This window comes from Calidris pugnax, unplaced genomic scaffold, assembly GCF_001431845.1.
Source record: "Calidris pugnax isolate Ruff unplaced genomic scaffold, ASM143184v1 scaffold192, whole genome shotgun sequence".
In the NCBI taxonomy this organism is placed as follows: domain Eukaryota; kingdom Metazoa; phylum Chordata; class Aves; order Charadriiformes; family Scolopacidae; genus Calidris; species Calidris pugnax.
The window spans coordinates 38863-58955 of record NW_015090919.1 but is presented as its reverse complement, the minus strand read 5'-3'; the positions used below and the strand labels follow the sequence as shown (position 1 = coordinate 58955).

Sequence of the window (20093 nt, the reverse complement as noted above, 5' to 3'; positions counted from 1 at the left end):
AGGTCCTGTTCTAAAAGGTTTTTTGCTATCTGGTCAGCCCCCAGTCTGTACTGGTGCCTGGAGTTATTCCTCCCCAGGTGAACGGGAGGAATACAACAATTTCCTTCTGTTGAATTTAGTAAGATTCCTCTCTGCCCAGTTCTCCAGCCTGTTCAGGTCCCTCTGAAAATCAGCACAACTGTGTGGTGCATTAAACTACTCTTCTCAGTTTTGTATCATCTGTGTACTTGCTGAGGGTGCACTCTGTCCCAGCATTGAGGTCATTAATGATGCTAAATAGTATTGGCCCTAGTATCTGCCCCTGGGCTATAACACAGCTGGACTTAGGGCTGCTGATTGCAACCTAGGATCCATCTCACTGTCCAGTTGTCTAGTCTGTACTTCTTCAGCTTGTCTGTGAGGATGTTATGGGAGACAGTGCTGAAAGCCTTGCTAAAGTTAAGGTAAACAACATTTACTGCTTTCCCCACCTTTCACCAAGCTGGTCATCCCATTGTAGAAGGCTATCATGTTTGTCAGGCATGATTTCTCCTTTGCAAGTAAATGCTGACTGCTTCCAGACACCTGCTTATCTGTAGTGTGTCTGGAGATGGCTTCTCAGAAGATTTTTCCATCATAGGCTTGTAGTTCCCTGGTTCCTCCTTCCATTTTGCCAGAAATGCAAAGAAATTCCTCAGAAATGTCCCATGCTCGCCCTGACCATTCAGAGGTAACCAAAGTGGCCTTGTAATGACATTGGGCAGCTTCCTGGCATACTGTCAGGTGCCAATCACTTAAAAAAGGAGTTGGTTTATGTAACTAGACTGATAAAATTTATCTTGGAATGACAAGGACTAAGGTGAATGTCTGCAGGACAGGGAGATTGTTGCAGGTGGGTGCTGAGCCATCCCCAGGACAGCCGGGCTCCATCAGTGTAACGGTGACTTGGGGAGACAAACACCATCATTCCGAACGTCCCCCCTTCCTTCTCCTTCCCCCAGCTCTATGTGCCGAGCATGATGCCGTATGGCGTGGATGTCCTTGTGGTCAGTTGGGGTCAGCTGTCCTGGCTGTGTCCCCTCCCACCTTTCTGTGTCCCCCCAGCCCTCTCTGGTGGGGTGGGCTGAGAGGCAGAAAAGGCCTTGACTGCCCAGAAACAACTGAAAATGCCAGTGCTATCAAAAGTATTTTCTCATCCTAAATCCAAAACATACCCCTGTACCAGCTGCTAATAAAAAAGTTAACTCTCTCCTAACTGAAACGACGGCAGCTGAGCAGCCAGGAGGCAGTTTGAGCCGAGTCCCAGTCCCTCCTCAGCCAGCCATTCCCTCCGGCATTGTCCTGTCCTTCTCCCCTTCCCTTCAGTGGGGTGTGGGGATGGGGATTGGCCTCTCTGGAGCAAGAGGTCACTAGAACAGCAGCTGCGCTAGGCTTGCCCGGGGGCTGCCTCTGGGCACACGTCTTCAGTGGGCCACAGCAACTCTTACTCAGTGCTCTGTATGCAGCAGGCAAAACAAATAGTGACCCAAAGGTTGCACTCTGTACCCATCATTCTTAGGAGTGAAGATAACTCCTCTCGAGTCAGTGTTTGTGTTGTTTAAAATTCTGCAGCTTTAGATAGCCTTAAGCTGTGCTGAACAATGAGGACTTCCAGCAAGGAGCCGGCAGCGTCTTCTTTTCTAGCCAAATAACGAGTTATCTCCTGTGCAACAGGCAGTAAGAGAGAGGAGGCTTTTCTAACCAGCATGTGACTAAAAGGGCAGCAATTTCAACAACCAGCATCGTATGTTTCTCAGTCCTGCCAGCTTGGAGGAGTCAAGGAGAAATTTGCAGGGAGAGAGCAAAGGTGCAGCTGTGAATCGCAGCAGCCCAGAGAGCTGCCCAGCCCGGTGCCTGCCTACTGCTGCCTCACACCCCACTTGTGTCTGGGGCTTCCAGTGCAGCATCTCGCCTTCTTCATGTCACCTCTTGCTCTGCAGCTTGTTCAGCACCTGCACCCAGTCATATACGTTTCACCAAGCGTGAATTAATGGATCCGTTCAGCCCAAAGATATGGGAACACCATGAATTTTGATAGCGTACCCAAGGTTGAAATTTCACTAATTAAGTGGCCCTTTTTGACCTTTCTGATCACCTGGTTTAAAGCATTGTGTAATTTTTATTTGGTTTTTTTTTTTTTAAAGTGTTTTATCTGTATGTCCTGGGCAAAACTGAATAATATTTGTGAGAAACAAAACATTAACATTGCAGTTCTGCTGCCTTACAAATAGTTTCTTACTCAAAATTCCTGTGAGTAGTTCCTGTCCCCTCTGCTGCTTCTTGTGCAATACCAGAATTTTTGGATTATCGGCGAGAACTTGAAGGAGACCATTATTTCACAACCAGGCATCTGACTGTCTTGAGGTTAGCTGGCAGTTGCCTGGGATTTCAGTTTAAAAATAGATACCTTTTTAAGCAACCGGTCTGCTTTGGTTTTGGCTCCTGTGAACGGCTGTTTACTCCACGAGCCATGAAGCATGTCAGAAGAAAAGCCAGAGGAAAGATAGCCCTTCAGTTTCCTACCTGGTGCCCACAGCAAGTGCAACACAGAAAGAAAATCAGCCTCTTCGGTAACAAAGAGCAGCAATTTCACTAAATGAAAAGTTTCAAACCCATTTCCAAGCCAAATCCTGCTTTAGCAAGTCTGTGTTGAGAACGCCAAGAATTAAATTCAGGCCTCTGTAAATGGAAATGGCCCCATGTGACATGCTGCAGCAGTGTCTGTAGGACAGCTGCTGTTGGAGGGTCCCTTTGGGTGATGTGGCAATGCGTTGAAATCAACACTCAACTGATGGTCTGAGGTCTGTTGTTGAAGAAAGCTATTCATTATCCCTCTCAATTCCTGTGCAATTTAAGACTAAGCTAAATTCAAATGTTTGTTAAAGTCAACAGGAATTAAAACAACTGTTTGTTAGACATTCAAGCACTGACATTGTGGGTCAGCTTGTCTCATCAGCCTCAATTTGCCTTCAGTTATAAACAGTTCAGAGGATGAAGCACATCATATTCATATATCAGTAAGTTTGCAGATAGCACCAAGTTAGGTGGGAATGTCGACCTGCTTGAGGGTAGAAAGGCTTTGCAGAGGGACCTGGACAGGTTTGATCCATGGGCCGAGGCCAGTGGGATGAGGTTCAACAAGGCCAAGTGCCTTGGGTCACAACAACCCCATGCAGTGCTACAGGCTGGGGGCAGAGTGGCTGGAGCCTCAAGTGGCTGGGGCCTCAAGTTGCACCAGGAGAGGTTCAGGTTGGATATTAGGAAAATTTTTTACACTGGAAGGGTTATCAAGCCTTGGAATGGGCTGCCCAGGGAAGTGGTTGAGGCACCATCCCTGGAGGTATTTAAGAGATGGGTTGACATAGTGCTTAGAGACATGGCTTAGTGATGGGTTTTTTTCATAGTTAGGTTGAGGGTTGGACTAGATGATCTTAAAGGTACCTTCCAACCTAGACAATTCTGTGATTCGATGATTCTATGATTGAGACTCAGACAGGTCTATTTTCTAACTTATATTTAAGCTATATTGTAAATATGCCTATTATTTCACTTTGGTCCCTCAGAGTCAAGCCAGAGAAGCCAATTTGACAGGTGATGTCACTTTGCAACTGAAAAATGAAGCAGGACCACCACAAAAGTACTTTTCCTCCTATAGTGGTCCTGTCCCTGAAGAAGGTGGAAGGAGTGCATTGCATATTGCATGCGAAAGAGAGGGTAACAGTGAGGTAAGATCGTGGCATCTGAGGCTCTGTTTACAGGGAGCAGTTCTAAACTAATGTGAAATGGCATAACTTGGCAGTGAAGACATTTCATCCCTCTGTAAGAAGCTGGTTGAGTACTAGGAATAAACCACTTTTCTACTGAATTATTAGTGTTGTACTGATTAAAAATCTTTAATACTTGAGGAAAAAAGAACATTTCTAAAATCTTTGGACTTCTGTTTGACAAGAGAAACTCCTTTAGTTGAGTTTCCATTGGTTAATTGGCCATTAACTTAATCATTCACAAGGCCAAGTTGAAATTGGACAGTCTTAGTTTTGGCACGCACTGATCTCTGTGGATTTGATTTTCTACTATAGTTACATTCTTCTAGTGGATTTGGGATCCATACAGTTGGAGAAAGATATTTGAGAGGAGACCTACTTCTTCAGAAGGAAACCTACACATTTCTTGTGGTGGCAGGATTAATGAGCTTTAATAATCTGGTTGTGAAGAGATTTCATGTATAACACCACTATGCTTGGGGTTCTCAGTCATAAGAAAGTGATATTTATCTAAAATGTCAAAGGTTTATGATGCTCATTTAATAATTATAGTAGTATTATTTAATTTATTAATATTAAAAGTTAACTTTATTATGATCTATTTCTGAACTTTATTATGATCTAATTCTACCTTTTTCCCCTGCACTTTGCCTACAAAGCATGCCAGAGATGTTATCCGCCTCCTTTTATCACATCAGGCAAATCCAAACACATTGTGGAGTGGGCATTCACCACTTTCCTTAGCAATTGCCAGTGGGAATGACTTGGTGAGCATCTTTATATTCCATCATTTTTTGGTGTGTACTTCTCCATTCATGTCTGCCTCCTCTAATGTGCCAGAGATGTTATCCGCCTCCTTTTATCACATCAGGCAAATCCAAACACATTGTGGAGTGGGCATTCACCACTTTCCTTAGCAATTGCCAGTGGGAATGACTTGGTGAGCATCTTTATATTCCATCATTTTTTGGTGTGTACTTCTCCATTCATGTCTGCCTCTACAGCTAAACTACATAGTGATTGGTGCTTGCAATCATACATTTTCAGTGAAAATGATAAAGTTGTTTTTTTTTTCTTTCAAACCTATGGGTGTTTCATGAGCTGAACTAGAGGAGTCCTAAAGGACTATAGCATGAGGTAGCCAGAAATATATATTTGGGTAGGAGTCAGAAGGTACTAGCATTTGGAAAACTGTGTTCATTTTATGAATCACAAGAACATTCAGTTCTCTTAAAGGCTGCCTCCCTGCCTGGAAGCAACCCAGTCGAACACCAAAACGCTTGCTTCTGTGTGTGTAAGGCAAAAGTGTAGCCGCTGATGGTGAGAAGTGTGCTGTTCTGTGAAAAGATTAATGATCAGTCATAGAAAGAATTTGGTTGTAATGAGGCTTAGCAGAGATGAGGCTTATAGTTCACACCGTAGAATTCAGCGTGTGAAGTTAGCAGGCTTCCCAAGCAGGGAATGGCGTCCCTTCTGCCCACACTGGGCCCATAAAAGCAGGTCCACAGCAGTTAGTATGTTGCAAAAGAAGATATGGAGCCAAAGCAGGGGATGAAGCAGATATGTCTGCAGTGCTCTACCTCTCTTTGAATAGATCTCGCTGTGTACAGGATTCTGGCTCATCTTCTCTGTGGAAAGCAAGGCAGGAGAATGATAGGGTGAGCATGGCACCCTGGCTCCCCATGGAGCTTGGCTGTTGTGCAGTCAGTGCACAAGGCCATGGCAAGAACAATTGTAAGGGGGCCAGTGTGACTGATGGTAGCCTAGTGGTTCAGATAAGCTAAAAGAGGCAGGGTTGGAGTGGGATTTCTGCTCTCCTGTTTACTTTTCTCCAGTACAAAAGCACACAAATAATCCAGAGAAGCATTCTCTTGGAAACACAGCCATGAGCAAAGCTAGGGGGAAATCCTTTTTAGTATTTTTGATGAAATCAGCATTCTACCTTTTGGTCTGTCACTACAAAATTTATACTTTATGTAGGATAAATGGTAGAGCATAATAGAAAATATCTGTTGTATGTTGTTGTTCTTTAACTATTTTCCTTTCACTGAAAGGGTGTCAAATACCTATAAGAATAAACTGGATGCAATGGAGCTAGAGTGTAGACTATGGAAGAGGTTATAATAGAAGTGGCTACAACTGCATGCAACATAAAATAGATTCTGTATGAAGTGTTTGAACCTGAACCTTTTCTTTACACAGTCTTCATCATTTTTAAGACAGTTTTGGTATTTTTCTGGGCAAAAATGTTTTCTTGCAACACAAAAATATAAATTTTATGGTTTTGAATGAAATAGAAAGTCCCATATCCAACAACTTCTACTGCTTCTCCCACCTTCTCAGAGGCTAACGTCTGACGAAGTAATGATCTAGTAGGCTGTAAGTGATCAACCTATTTAATCCTTATCTTTGTGGTAAAGCTTTTTTTTTTTTTTTAAATACACTTTATGAATTAGACGAGGTGATTTTTAAAGATAACTTCTCCTGTCTTTGATAATGCTGTTTGGTAAAGTATTCCATGGTGACATTCTGATTCAGGCTAAAAGAAGTGAAAACTACACTAAATTTTTGTGTGCTACAGAAGCTATGAGAAATACCAGTGGATACTCCAAGTGTGCTGTGGTACATGCAGTAAAGCTTTAGGGTCTTGACTGGTCTGGCTAGGGTCTCACTTTTCTCCTGTAGAACTGTCAGTAATGGCTTCTCCAGTCACTAATTTGTCACATTTGCATATGCACATTTGCAGGCAGTGGTTGAACTTCTCAAGCACGGGGCTGACCCAAATCTGCCGTTAAGTGGAGCAGTAACAAGTGCCCTCTGTGCAGCCGTCAATACGGCATATGAACGGCAGAGAACAAAAGCACAGAGAATTGCTTTGGTAAGATAACATTTGTGTGTTTATTGGCTTTTTTAAACTTCAGAAAAGCTGATTTGTCAGGTACATTGTGTCCCCTTTCTCTTTAATGCATAAGCTGATAGTTTTTTTTTCCAGAACAATTAATTTGGTTCTATTCCTTATACTTTGGTTTTGGTTTTGTCCTTTGGTTTTGTCCTGAGGAACAGGGGTTTTGTATGGAAATTAATTTTCATATTTGAGAAAAGAGGATGATAACCTCCTTGTGCAGAAGAGAAAAAACAGTTAAATGGGATGGCTGTGGTGCTCACAGCCCTGTCAAATCTGACTGTTAACCTTGTTTATAAACACAACCAGCATCCACATGAAGAGAGATGTGTTGTGTTTGGTTGTTATTGTAAAGTGGTCGGTACCAACTGTGATGAGTGCACTTTCTCATCTATGATGAAGTTAATGGCAGTGTTTGGCCTTGTGAAAATTGAGTTTTTCTCCTCATCCCAGGGAGCACAGGGATGATCTCATTCAGACTAGAGGTGAGGAAGGCTGCAGCTGAGGGGTCTGGGAGCAGAAGCAATTTCCCCACCTGGGTTCTGTTCTGCCCCCTCCCTCACCAGTGGTTCCCGCTTCATTTATTGATGCAAGATTGTGAGATATTCAGAAACAAATAGCAACTGCCCACAAGAAGGTTTTGCTTACAAAACAAATTTAGATTTGACAATTCATCAGCAGCTCTAAAGGGGCAGAAGAAATGCATGATTCGGGGCACAAAATAGTCTCACAAGTAGAGGTTAAGCTCCGATTCTCTGTCCTGTCTTAGCTGTGGAATGAATGTAATTTTTGGGAAGGTTTTCTTTTCATTTGAATGTGTAATAATTTGCTTTCTTCAGGTTGATAAGCTGCTTGAAGCTGGCGCAGATATCCTTGCACCAGTTATTCTTAGAGAAGGACAAAGAAAAGCTGTGGGAACAGCTGTTGACTATGCCTATTATAAATATTATCAGGTATGACTTCGTTTCCCATATCTGAAAGTACTGTACATTTACATCCATTCAAATGCATGGCCTGTTCTGTCCTTATTAATTGTATAGAGCCTTCTTCAAAAACTTTAATGGACATTTGCTTTTTCCCTTCATTTGTTGTTCAGCACCAAATGAAACATGAATCACTTAAAATCTGAATACCTCTAATAGTTTAGCCTGTGAAGGCAATCCTTGCTGTCATATATTATAGTAAGATACCATTCATAATCGGATTGGAAAGAGTTAATCTTAAACCCAGGAATCTAAACCCCAAAGTAATATGTGTTTCCATGAGGCTACAGACAAATGAGAAGTTATTATGGGTTATGTATAATGGTAATTTTGGATGTGTTGTAAGCTATGATAGGACATTATTGATCAAACTTTAAACGTATGGATTTCCTAAATAAAATATATACTTAAGTAACATTAAAAAATTAAAATAAATTAAAATAATTATTATATGTTAATTTAAATAACTAAAATATATATTTATTAAAACATAAATGGATTTACTAAAGTCATCCTTAATCATGTATTAATCCCCTAGAAAAATAATCTTACTGTGAAATATAACTAATAAATTTCTACCTGATGCTTTTTTTCTGGATATATTTGTTTAAAAAAAAATTTTAAAGTTATGTGACAGTCCTGATTAGAACTAACATAAGATTTAAAATGAGAGCTAGCGTAAGATTTTTTTTTTACAGCTTTCTTATTAACAAGAAAGCTGACGTGATAAGTAGATTGGTTGCCTCTGTAAACAGTAGTTGTTCTGAAAAGAACAAAAGTAATAGTTCACCTTGTTCACAGAGCAGCCTGCTTAGATCTAACAAGGGTTTTTGCATCCAACACCAGTGTTGTATGTAGACGTTAAATTATTATTTCTTTGCTTGCAATCACAGCTGATCCTCAAACAGGGAAATAAATTAAGCAATTTATAGCTGTAATGACAGGTCCAACTTGATCACCATATTCCAGGTACATTATTTTACTGCCTTGCTCTGGACTTCTGTCTATACTTTCCTTGCTGGCACTTGCTACAGGGAAGCAATATGGGGGATTGAGGAATGTACTAGTGAACAAAGAGTGCCCTCTAGCTGACCTCTAGCTTTCATTTCCAAGAAACTTATTGATGCTTGCAGAAGTGCTGGGAGAGGAGCTTTGCAAGATGTCGGCAGCTTCCTACTGCAGAACCTGGGGGTCAGGGCAACCTCCAGTATCAGCACAGGCTGGTGATGAAGGGACGGAGAGCAGCCCTGCCAAGAAGGACTTGGGGGATGTTGGTGGATGAGAAGCTCAACACACCCCAGCAACAGACGCTGTCAGCCCAGAAAGCCCCCCACATCCTGGGCTGCATCCCAGGGGGGGAATCTGTCCCTCTGCTCTGCGGAGACACCCCCCAGTGCTGCCTCCAGCTCTGGGGCCACCAACATCAGAAGGATATGGACGTGTTGGAGCGGGGCCAGAGGAGGCCACGGAGATGGTGGGAGGGCTGGAGCCCCTCTGTTGTGAGGACAGGCTGAGAGAGTTGGGGGGGTTCAGCCTGGAGTAGAGAAGGCTCCGGGGAGACCTTATTGCAGCCTTTCAAGTACCTCAAGGGGGCTACAGGAAAGATGGGGACGGACTTTTTAGCAGGGCTTGTTGCAATAGGGGAATGAGGAATATTTTAAAGAGGGACAATTTAGACTAGTTATAAGGAAGAAATGTTTTACTCTGAGGGTGGTGAGACCCTGGCCCAAGTTGCCCAGAGAGGTGGCAGATGCACCATCCCTGGACACATTCACGGTCAGGTTGGACAGGGCTCTGAGCAACCTGGTCTAATTGAAGATGTCCCTGCCATGGCAGGGGGTTGGACTAGATAGCCTTTAAAGGTCCCTTCTAGCCCAAACTATTCTGTCATTCTATGATTCCCCTTTGAAGAAACAGGTGAAAATTGTTTTAGTTAACTTGTTGAGCATGCACCAACCTGGAGATGTCCTGTGTCTCATATCACAGGCTGAGCTCCAAGTTAGGATGCAGCAGGGACAATGCTGTACTTTTGGAATGGGTTGGCTTTAACTCTGAAACACTTGTGTGTTTGTGTTTGCATATATTAGTGAATTAATTCATGGTATGTTGCAGGATATGAGAATTGCTCACACACCATACCACATACTGTCAGCATCTGAGCAGGAACTTTTTCAAACACGCCAATCACTGCTGGAACACATTACAGCGAAACTCCGTGAATGTGTCATCCTGAAAGAGAAAGAGTGGGATCAAGAAGAGCTGAGAAGATCCAAGAAGTGTTAGTTCAAGCCTAAGAGTAGTTCAGGACTAAGGGTAGCATCACCTAGTGTGAAGGGGAATTTTTTGTTATAATTCCAGCGTTACTGTCTGAAAGAATAACTCCTAATAAAAGCTGCTCCTCCATATTTGGTAAGGAGATGTAGGGGTTCTACAAACATTAAAGAGAATGGACAAGGCATTGTGAAGAAAATCTGGATATGAGTTTACTGCCTGTCAGCTGCTTCCTGGTAAATCCTTGTACACGATCTGTTACCATATGCTAAGGAGTGATTGAGGGAACTTTGAAAGCTCCTCTTTCATGGGAGAACCTTGGAATTGCTTCGAATGTAGTGCAGGAACAGGCTGCATGCAATGGTGGACTGTGGACATTTAGCATATTTTCATTCCTTATGGCAACTTACTCTCAGATCTTTTCTTAAGACTCCCATCATATCAGTGCCCTTCTGCTATTAGAGTGTCAACAATGAACAAATAAAGATGATTTGAGTTGTATCCTCAGTAGTGCTCAAACGTGATAAAATCAGGCTTAGAATGTAGGTCTCCGAATAGCGGTCTTTGGGGCAGAAGATGTATCACACTTGTGAAGTGAGTGCTGAACATAAGATTGTTACCTTTGCAGTTCAGCATAACCTGTGACTCCGTGGCTCGTCACAAGCAGGAAGTAAGAGTAAATTATCTGTGTGGCTTCTTCCTTTGGCTGTGACATAGCAATTTGGCTCCTTTTTAATTTGCTTCTGCAGCTTGTTGGTAGAAGATGCATTTTATTATGTATCTTCAAATTTTATATACACAGAGCCAAGCAAACTTTTAATGAAGGTGGATTTTGTGAATAGTATTCTAATTCTCAAGTCAGAATACTGATTTTTGTTTTCCCCTGTGCCCCCTTTTGTTCGTGTAGTGGATTCAGCTGTTCATACACGTGTTTCAAAGAAGAGAGGAGGGACCCATCACGTGGAAGAAGTGAGGTAGGGCAGAGATACTGCACTCAAGTATCAACTTTTTTTGTAAAAAATACTGTGCCCTGTTTTTTTTCAAAACTATTGTCACCCTGCCATTTTTCTCCTTTCTAATTTTTCTCTCTATCCAGAATTACCAGCTGTAGTTAGCTTCTTTCTCTGCTCTGATCACATCACTCCTTTTCAGCTTCAGACTTTGCCACAAGAGTCTGTATTATATTCAGTTTTCTTGCGGGAAGCAGTGTGTCCTTGCATTTTAAACCAATTAATGGCAATTAATTAAGAGTAGTGTGCAAATGCTAAGAAATAGGCCCATACAAATTGGTAATTTGCATTTCTCCAGAAATTGCAGGAACAACTTGTAGAATGTGAATTATATTCTTGGAACAATTAGCAAAATTTTGGATAATAATGGAAATACTTGCCTCAAGGATACTGAATTCTGTCATCAGTTTCTCATACTGCAGGGAATTCACAGGCTGTGGAACTTTGTCTCAGTATTGGAATCAAGTAACAGAGAAAATAACAGAGGTGTCAGGAACTGGGGTGCTTTTGAAGACAGAAATTTTGAGGTAGCATTTTTGTTCAACCAAGATGAATCAATAATAGCATAAGATACAGAAATAACCAGAAGAACGTAGAGTGGACTAAAATAAAATCCAGAAGTTTAAAGTAGCCCACAAAGATTTTACAAATAGATCTTAGTGATGACTTGCAGAGACAGATGAAACTTCAGTGAAACTTGCTAGCTATTAGGACAGAATTCTTAAATATTTTAAAAAGGATGTAAATACAGCCCAGCTTGCTGTTGGATTCTGCTCCCCAGTCCCACTGAAAGCCTTGGCCCAAGCACTCTTTATGTTCCAACTTTGGAGTAACTGTGGTGCATGGCCTGTGAGTGTCCCTGTGTCTCTGCGGTATTCCAGTGGGTTCTGTGAGGGGTTTTTAAAGTTTGCCAGCTTGGCTTTGTTATCCCTGGCCGTACATAATCTGGTGTGCCTGCCAGTTTGAGAAGGGACATCTCCAGACCCAGTGTCATGAGAACACCAAAGCACACAGCATGTGGCAGGATGCAGATGTTGGTTTGGTAAAGACTTGGGCATTTCTCACTAGGACACTTGGCTTTTCTGAGGGCTGTTTCTGGGGGCTGGCATGCAGCCAGCGTGCAGTCTGTTCCCCACAGACGCCTGTGATAAGCTACAGTTGCCTGTTTCTTTATTGTTGAACATTATTGTTGAACATTATTTCTATATTGTAGCTATTTTGATTTAGTTTTACTGTGATCTGCAAACATGCTGCCAGCTTGAGGAAAACCCTAAACAAACAATAATGTGCTTTCATTTTACAACTACATTTGTTCTAGATTACCATTCTTTAAGTACTGCTATCAGTGTGGACGTTCAGTTAATGTTCAGCTGTCACCTTGCATGCGTTGCTATCAAGTCTTCACTTGCAGCGCGACTTGCAGAAGGAAATCCTGGAACGAGCGGCACAGGCAGGAGTGCTTGGCGTTGCGGGGTAAGTCTGACTAGGTGAGTACAGTGGTTTGTGCATGTGTACTGGCATGGGTGTGTCTTCCTTGTAATGGACCAGTAAAATGTGTTTAATGAAGGAATTTAATTAAAAAGGTTCAGTTCACTCACTTGAATAGCTGTGTTTTTTGTAAACCCACCAGCTTTAAGAGAGCTACTACTGTGCTGTTACTCTCAGTTTCAAGAGAGAAGAATCTTTAAGGTGAACACAGAGCAAAGGAAATACTTTTGCTAAGACTAAGGTTAACTACTATGGACATCAGTAGACAGCTTTCCAGGCTGAAGGACCACAATAGATCTAATAAGCTAGGCAGAGTGGAGCTTTCCGTACAAACTCTACCTCTTAATCACCTCTATCTTTATATTAGAAGAGAAATCAATGAGATTTCTGACTTCTGTGCATGGAATTGTTGATATCACACTACTGTGGTTCTTGGAAGCCATACTTGCGCTTGTGCCACATTACACACACCACATGCTGCACAGCAGTAGAAGACTACCGTGGTAGAAATTATAGTATTTTAATTATATCAGATGCTCACTTAGATTTCATGAGAAATCTGGCAAATGTGAAGATGGATACAGAACTGCTGTATCCACAGAAGTTCTGTGATTGATCTGTCTTTTAGTGACTGCCTGAGATGGGACTTGTTAAATCTCAATACAAGTAAAACCCTCTGTGTTGGGGATAGTGGGCTCTGTCCCACTGGAGGTAAGATATTAAACACACATGGGCTCTGAAAAGAATCAAATTAATAGAATAGAGTAGAATAGAACATCAAACTACAAGGACAAATGGTGGGTAATGTGGCAGGTGTTACACTGGAGGACTTAAACATGAAGAAAAATTACATTCATTTAGAAAACAGAATTTTACTACATTGTCTTTAAAAATGTAATGTATTACAGATACAGTTGTGTGATACTAGAACGTTAACTAATAATTATGTAAGTTACTGCTTCTTCTTGTGTCATACATTACCTGTATGGCAAATTCCAAATTTCATTCAATTCAGATTCAGTAAATTCAGTTCAGAACAATTCTGAATATCTTCCTGTAGACTGACTTTTCCTCAGCAATAAACAAGCTTCTTTTTAAGTACTGAATTTTGAGGTAGAAAGGTTTTTGTTTGTTCCTTTGTTTTGTTTCTTTTTTTTTTTTCTCTCCCATGATTGTCCTTAATTTAAAATGACCTGAAATACCCTAACTCAGACCAGTTTGAGCAATTCAGTCTGTTGCCCTGGGAGTCTCTGATGCCTTCCACCCCATTTCCTGATTCCTGTGCTTTTCACTGTAGGGAAATGTGATTAGGATTTATTTTGTACCTTTTGAGCAAACCTCTCAATGTTTAACTGAGTCCTGAAGTCAGTATTAATTGCACAGTTAATACATTTTCAGATATGTTTACTAGAAGAAACCAGTATCGTTTGCACTCCCATATGTGGTCATTGTTTGCTAGGAAGTTCATAGGTAAGTGAGTAGGTAGCCACAGCTACCTGAGAGCCGTGTCTGTTAACATCACATTTCATAAGCTGTGCCAAAACAGGAGCTTCCTTGAGCCTTGTATCTGTTTCCAGTTTATTGTTCTAGAGAAACTAAAGGTCACCCAAAGAAATATGGATATGGGTTTTTTCTTTCTTCTCTTTTTTTTTTTTTTCAGAGAAGAGTACAGGTCAAGCAGCTCAGTGCGCAAGCAGTGCAGGATGTGAAAAGAATGTCACTTGCAAAAAAGGGAAAAATGGAAAAGAAGAAAAAGATGAAAGGAGAGGTGGAAGAAAGAGTAAAGTTGGAATTGGTGGAAGACAGCATCACAGGAAGAATGACTGACTCGTTTCAAATCACTCCTACTGTTGTGTGGACAAGTTTTAATGCCACTGTACTTTCTGCCTTGTACTCCACTTCTACTAAGGCTGTTGTTGACGTGTTTTAAGAAACTAAAGACAGAACATTCTAAGATACTGCCTATGAGCTCAAGGATGACAATACCATCAAAACCCAGTGTGTGTGTCTATACAAGTTATATATTTAAATAAAAGCTTGCAATTTGAATTAATGATCTTCAGATCGGTTTTAATGGTCTAATGGTATATATGTGTGTATATAAATGCATGTAAACCAATATTGCCCATTACTAAACTTCATTACAAATATTCCCTCCTAAGGGGAACAGGAGGCCCATTTGGCAAACAGACTTGCTCTCTACAGAGGTTTGTTGCTTCATGGGGGGCTTAGATCTGGGATCCTGGGGAGACTGTTCAGCCCTTAGAACTCTTTGATGTTAGCCCACAGGGGCACTGACAACCTTGCCAGGACAGTCTCTGAGCATATCAAGAGTGAGTATATGGCTAAGGGTGAAGGTTAAGATCAGGAGAGCCCAGCTGATTTTTTCACTGATCTCCTGCCGAAGTGGAAAGGCTTAAGGAGGAGGGGATGGCTCTTGAGGTTGAGCACCTTGTTGTGCAGCTGTGTCACTGACAATGATTTGACTTCTGTCCCAGTTTGAGCTAAAACAGAACCAACTTTCTGTTCAGTAATTTTACTTCTTAGCTAGGCCTCTTCTAACTCTCTGAAATGAACAGCATATTGTGGAGAAAACTGTTCGCTTTTAGAGTGATAAGACCAATGTATGTACTTCATGCCAAAGAACATATGCAGAGAGGCACTTGCTTATACTTATTGCTATAACAACTGAGGCCAGCTAATTTTGTTATTTGCCCCATTGGAGGGTCAGAGATGGAAAAGTGTAGAGGGGTCCCACCTGCAGGGGGGAGCGGACATGAGAGGTGACCCAAAACTGACCAACACGGTCTTCCATCCCATCTGCCCCGTGCTCTATCAATCCACCTGACAAAGTGGGGTAAAAAAACCCCATCTTTTCTAACAGGCTGGTCAACCTGAGGAGATTAGGAATAGGATAGGAGGGAGGTGATGACACACATTCAAGTGAAGAAGTGGTGGACTGGGCTGGCAAGCAAAAGTGCAGAGTGGTGTGGTTAAGAGCCCTCAAGATCAACAGAACAGAGCAGAATGGGGCCCACCCACAAATAAGAAAGTGCTGAGAAGACATCATGAGGGAAGTTCTCATCTTTTCTTAGGACACCAACATGACTGTGTTGCACCTTTCTGAAGTACCTGTACACTTAATGCCCTAAGTATGAGGAGCAAACAGAAGGAAATAGAAGTTTGCACACCATTAAAGGGCTACAATCTCATTGAGATCACAGAGATGTGGTGGAAAAGCTCACATGATAGGAGTGCTGCGATGGATGGATACAAACTTTAGGAAGGACAGGCTGAGAAGGTGATGAGCTGGAGTTGCCCTTTATGTGAGAGCAGCTGGAATCCATGGAGCTCTGCCTTGGGGTGAACAATGAGCCTGTTGAGAGTTTATGGGTCAGGATTAGTGGGCAGACCGACATAGGTGATATGAGGGGGGTATCTTTACTGTCTGCTTGATCAGGAAGAAGTAGATGAGGTCTTCCTCAAACAGCTGGAAGAAACCTCATGCTTATAGGCCCCACTCCTCATGGCGGACTTTAACCACCCTGGTATCTTATAGAGGGACAATAGAGCAGAGCACAAACAACCCAGGACACTTCTGGAGTACGCTCGTGACAGCTTCCTAGCACTGGTGACTGAGGAGCCAATCAAGGGAGGTGCTCTGCTCAACCTGATGCTTAGAAAGGAAAAACTGGTTAACTGGTTTGCTGACATCCATTCTGGATGGTTGAATTGACTGACTAGTCCAACTCCAAGCACCTTGGGTGGGTGATTATAAATGAAACCAGCAGAAATACTACATTTGTCTCTTTCCATTGTCTCTTTCTATTGAGTGTAAATCATTAATGTACCTACTGATGTAGCCTCCCTATGTTAGTGGTGGGTTTGTGTTCCCTAGTATTCCATGGTAGTAGCCTGAGGCACCTTCAGTTCCTTTTTTCAGCTCCCTGACTCACGGGTAAAGAACGCTGGCTTGCAGGTGGCTGCCGTGAGGTGAGAGAGGAGGCTCCACAGGCAGCTGTCCAGAGAAGGAAACCCATAAGGCCACACTTTGCCATATGATGTTGTGTGAAGACTGTCATGTTATGGATTAAGTAGCCATCTCCAGAGTCATATGAGCTGGACTATTTGAGGCCAGAGCCTTTCCAAGTTTGGAGCATCTTTATGAAGCAGGACTTAAGCTTTCATGTCTGCCTGTATGGAGAAGCCATGTGGCTTCCTAGAGAGAACTCCACAGGAAAGCAAGCAGCTGTGTCCATCTGTGCTCCCTTTAATTCCCATGAGAAACTGATGGTTTTTTCTATTTTCTCTCCTAGGGCACAGAATGGGCTGAGGGGAGGGAGCCTTTCAATCCCCACAGTGGGGATAGCAGGGTGACACAGCCTCCACCCAAGCAACTCAGCAGTGGTCAGAAAGCTGCTTTGAACTCAGCTTCTGAGGAAGGCACAAGGAGAAGAAGCCTCTCCCCCACTGTCCACAGTACTTCCTGCACCACTGCAGTCTGCAGTCACCACTCTTCCCATCCCCAAGGCAAAAGACAAGCAAAGAGCTGGAGCTTCCCCTGAACCACGAAGACCATGGCTACATCAGATGTGGCATTATGCTGTGGGGCAGCTGTCCCTCAGACCAGGGAGTGTAGATAGTCCCTACCTTCACCATGTTAGAGTCAAAAATAATTAATTCTGCATATAGTAATTACTGATTCCTACTATCTATATAAAAACTGGTGTTGTTCCATGCAAAAAAAAAGGAAAAATAGAGACAAATTAGGCATAGCTACCAGCCAGAAAGAAAAAAAAAAGATCAGCAATACAGCCACACCCAGTAAAAACAACACTCCAGGAAGGTGAAGACAAGTTCAGGTAGAATGAGCCTGACCAGCCTGAGGCCCTGCAAGGTCAGTTCAAAACCTGTAACCCATTATTAGCAACGTCACTACTGTATCACTGGGCCACAGGGCTACAGCTGACACCAACCCATCCATCCACTACAGCCCAGGCGGTAGCAGAGGTAGTCAGGGCCAGGCCTGACCTGAGCGCTGGCCATGGCTGCAAGGGATGCAGATTTTACAACTGCTAAGCACCCCGACTCTGCTCTCTGGTTCTCCCCACTCAGTCACCCACAGCCAAAACACCATGAGCAGCGATCCTTGTGAGCACACGCAGTCACAGTGGGAAATGCAAGAATGTAATGAGAGCACCACACACGTGGACAGACAGACATGCGGGTGAAAGTTTTCCCCAGAGCTATGAGGATATAGCCCACCCCAAACAGAAGCTCCCAGGATCCATAATCCCCTTATTTCTGCAGGCTTTGGGCAAATCCCATGAAATATCACCATAAAATTACAAGGGCTAGCAACACAAAGCATATATGAAAGCTGTGATTTTGGTCTGATACTCACAACCTTGCCCTTTTGCCTGGAGAAGCACAAGTGCCACCCACGTCACGATCTTGGCTGTGGTCCCAGCATTGCTGAGCTCTGCGAGTGATCAGAGAGCAAGTACTGAGCAGCATTTCATGTGCACACCACATCACAGCGATATCCACGCCAGAGTTCCTCTTAAAAGACATTGATTCCAGGCTCTCTCCCATTAAGTTCATCACAGCTTGGATTTCCAGTTGGCCTTTCCCCCCTCTTCAGAACTGAGATGGGACTTGCTCATTTCAGCCTTTCCTCACTTCCTCTCTCTGGTTTTACTGGCTTAGACTTTCATCTTGCTTTGATACATTCTGTTAGTTGCTCTGTTAAGCTTTTCACCCCCCTTCCTTCCTCTGGCAGAAGGTGACTGAAAAGTGAACTGATCTCCCATCTCTAAAAGTCATTAGGAAAGGCCTTGAAAAACAAATTATAGGTCTCCCAAAAAACCCCCACCACTGATTCCTTCTTGCTCCTGTCCTGGCTACTTTGGCTCCATCGCTCCTGATTTTATAGAAAAAAATACATTATTCTCAACTCTGCAAGACATTACCAAGGAAGTAGTTCTCAAATTGTTGCATGCAGCAGTTGAAGATGGAACCCACCTCTCTAGTGAACCCAGGAACCTGTGATTCATAGAATCAGAGAGTGGTTTGTGTTGAAAGGGACATTAAAGATCATCTAGTTCAACTCCTTGCCATGGGCAAGGTCATCTTGGACTAGATCAGGCCGTTCAAAGCCCTGTCCAATCCGACCTTGAACACCTCCAGGGATGGGGCAGCCACAGCTGCTCTGGGCAACCTGTAGTGTCTCAAAGGAAAGGCCAAGCCAAAGCCCATGCCTACCTCTGTGCCACATCCAGTCCTTCAGTGGCACACTTAAGGCCAAGGCCAGACCTCCAATGGAGAAACCTCCACCCAGACCAAATTATGAACCACCTCCAGGGTGTGAGCTTCATCCTCAAGAAAACAAATCAAAGACGGTAAAAGAAACCCTCCAGTTTCCCAGGTATCTTTCTTTTTTTCCAGCTTAACCAAAAATTGCATCTATGCAGTAATCTAATATAGCCGTTGTGGTTTTTGTTATCCCATCAGGCTTTGTGCAGTGTCCAATTCTACAGTGATTTTGCAAAGCTGGCTTCAGAGTCAGACCTTGCTTCCTTGCTAGTGAGCTCCCACCAGCATAATGTTGTCTCAAAAGCCAGATACTTTTAGCTTTCTCTTTCCTTTTTCAGTACTTACATAGTGGCCAGTATGCCTTTCAGTGCAGTAGTGACACACAAGCATTGCTGCTCTCATTTTTAGACTAGTTAGTATGCTGTATTTCTTTTAATATTTTGTATTTGTAGTGCTTAGGTTTTGGGTGGGGATTTTCTTGGTATTTAGAACTTATTTTTCAGTATTACGTATCAGTATTTAGCATTTGCCTCCTGCTGAGAGCAGCTGTATCACATCCAAACTCCAGCACTACATATCTGGAGGGAATGACACTATTTAGACATAGGCACATACAGGGAAACATCTCAAGAAAATAGACATTATAACATGTTTATGGAGATTACAAGGGCACAGAGTTTTTAAAAGATGCACAGCTGTTCAGTAAGATTTTCAGAATTATATGCATGCTTAACAGCCACTGAAACAGGTCTTCAGACTTCCTGAAAATCCATTAGGCACAAAGATATGGCAGAAGCCTGCCCCAAAGAATGTAGCATGTGTTCTATCTCGACCTTCTTATCCTGAAAAGCAAGTCAAACAAAACATTAGTCAGCAAATGACAATCCTTCCACACTGTAACTTCTGCAAAGCAGACACTGTTAATCGACGACGTGCTGTTTCCAGCTGAAGAAGCCCAAACCTACCCCCTGGCCTTCAGATCACACAGTCTCAGCATAGGCAGAGTTTAGCCTGATTCCAATTTGGGCAAATGTGAAGAGGAACCATGCAATCAATGAAAACATACCAAGAGTGGGTCTTTATGTTTAGAAAACTATGTGATGTCGAATCCAAAGGGAAGTAACATACAAAATTTTCAGCAGTTTTTTACATATTCTCCTTTGGTACATGGAGATTTGGATACTTTGGATTTCTTGGAACTTCCTCCCTAAAAGGCTGCGTGTGAGAAAAAATAAGTGTGGATTAGACAAGCTTTTTAGATGTCCACAGGAGATTATGGAGTTTCTTGCAGAAAATGCAGGCAGATGCATGTAATTCACTGGATTTACATCTGTTCGTGTGT

The 20093-nt window shown here is 42.6% G+C and overlaps 1 protein-coding gene across 1 annotated transcript in view; it reads left to right on the top strand.

Moving 5' to 3' along the window:
* Window positions 1-14471, top strand: part of ANKMY1 (ankyrin repeat and MYND domain containing 1) — a 102809-nt gene extending 88338 nt beyond the window's left edge. Inside the window, exons 15-22 of the mRNA XM_014949737.1 lie at window positions 3582-3743; window positions 4442-4549; window positions 6529-6660; window positions 7524-7637; window positions 9780-9945; window positions 10846-10912; window positions 12267-12421; window positions 14097-14471. Coding sequence (XP_014805223.1) covers window positions 3582-3743; window positions 4442-4549; window positions 6529-6660; window positions 7524-7637; window positions 9780-9945; window positions 10846-10912; window positions 12267-12421; window positions 14097-14263 — 1071 coding nt within the window. The 3' untranslated portion in view covers window positions 14264-14471. The remainder of the gene's footprint in view (window positions 1-3581; window positions 3744-4441; window positions 4550-6528; window positions 6661-7523; window positions 7638-9779; window positions 9946-10845; window positions 10913-12266; window positions 12422-14096) is intronic.
* The last annotated feature ends 5622 nt before the right edge of the window (window positions 14472-20093 follow it).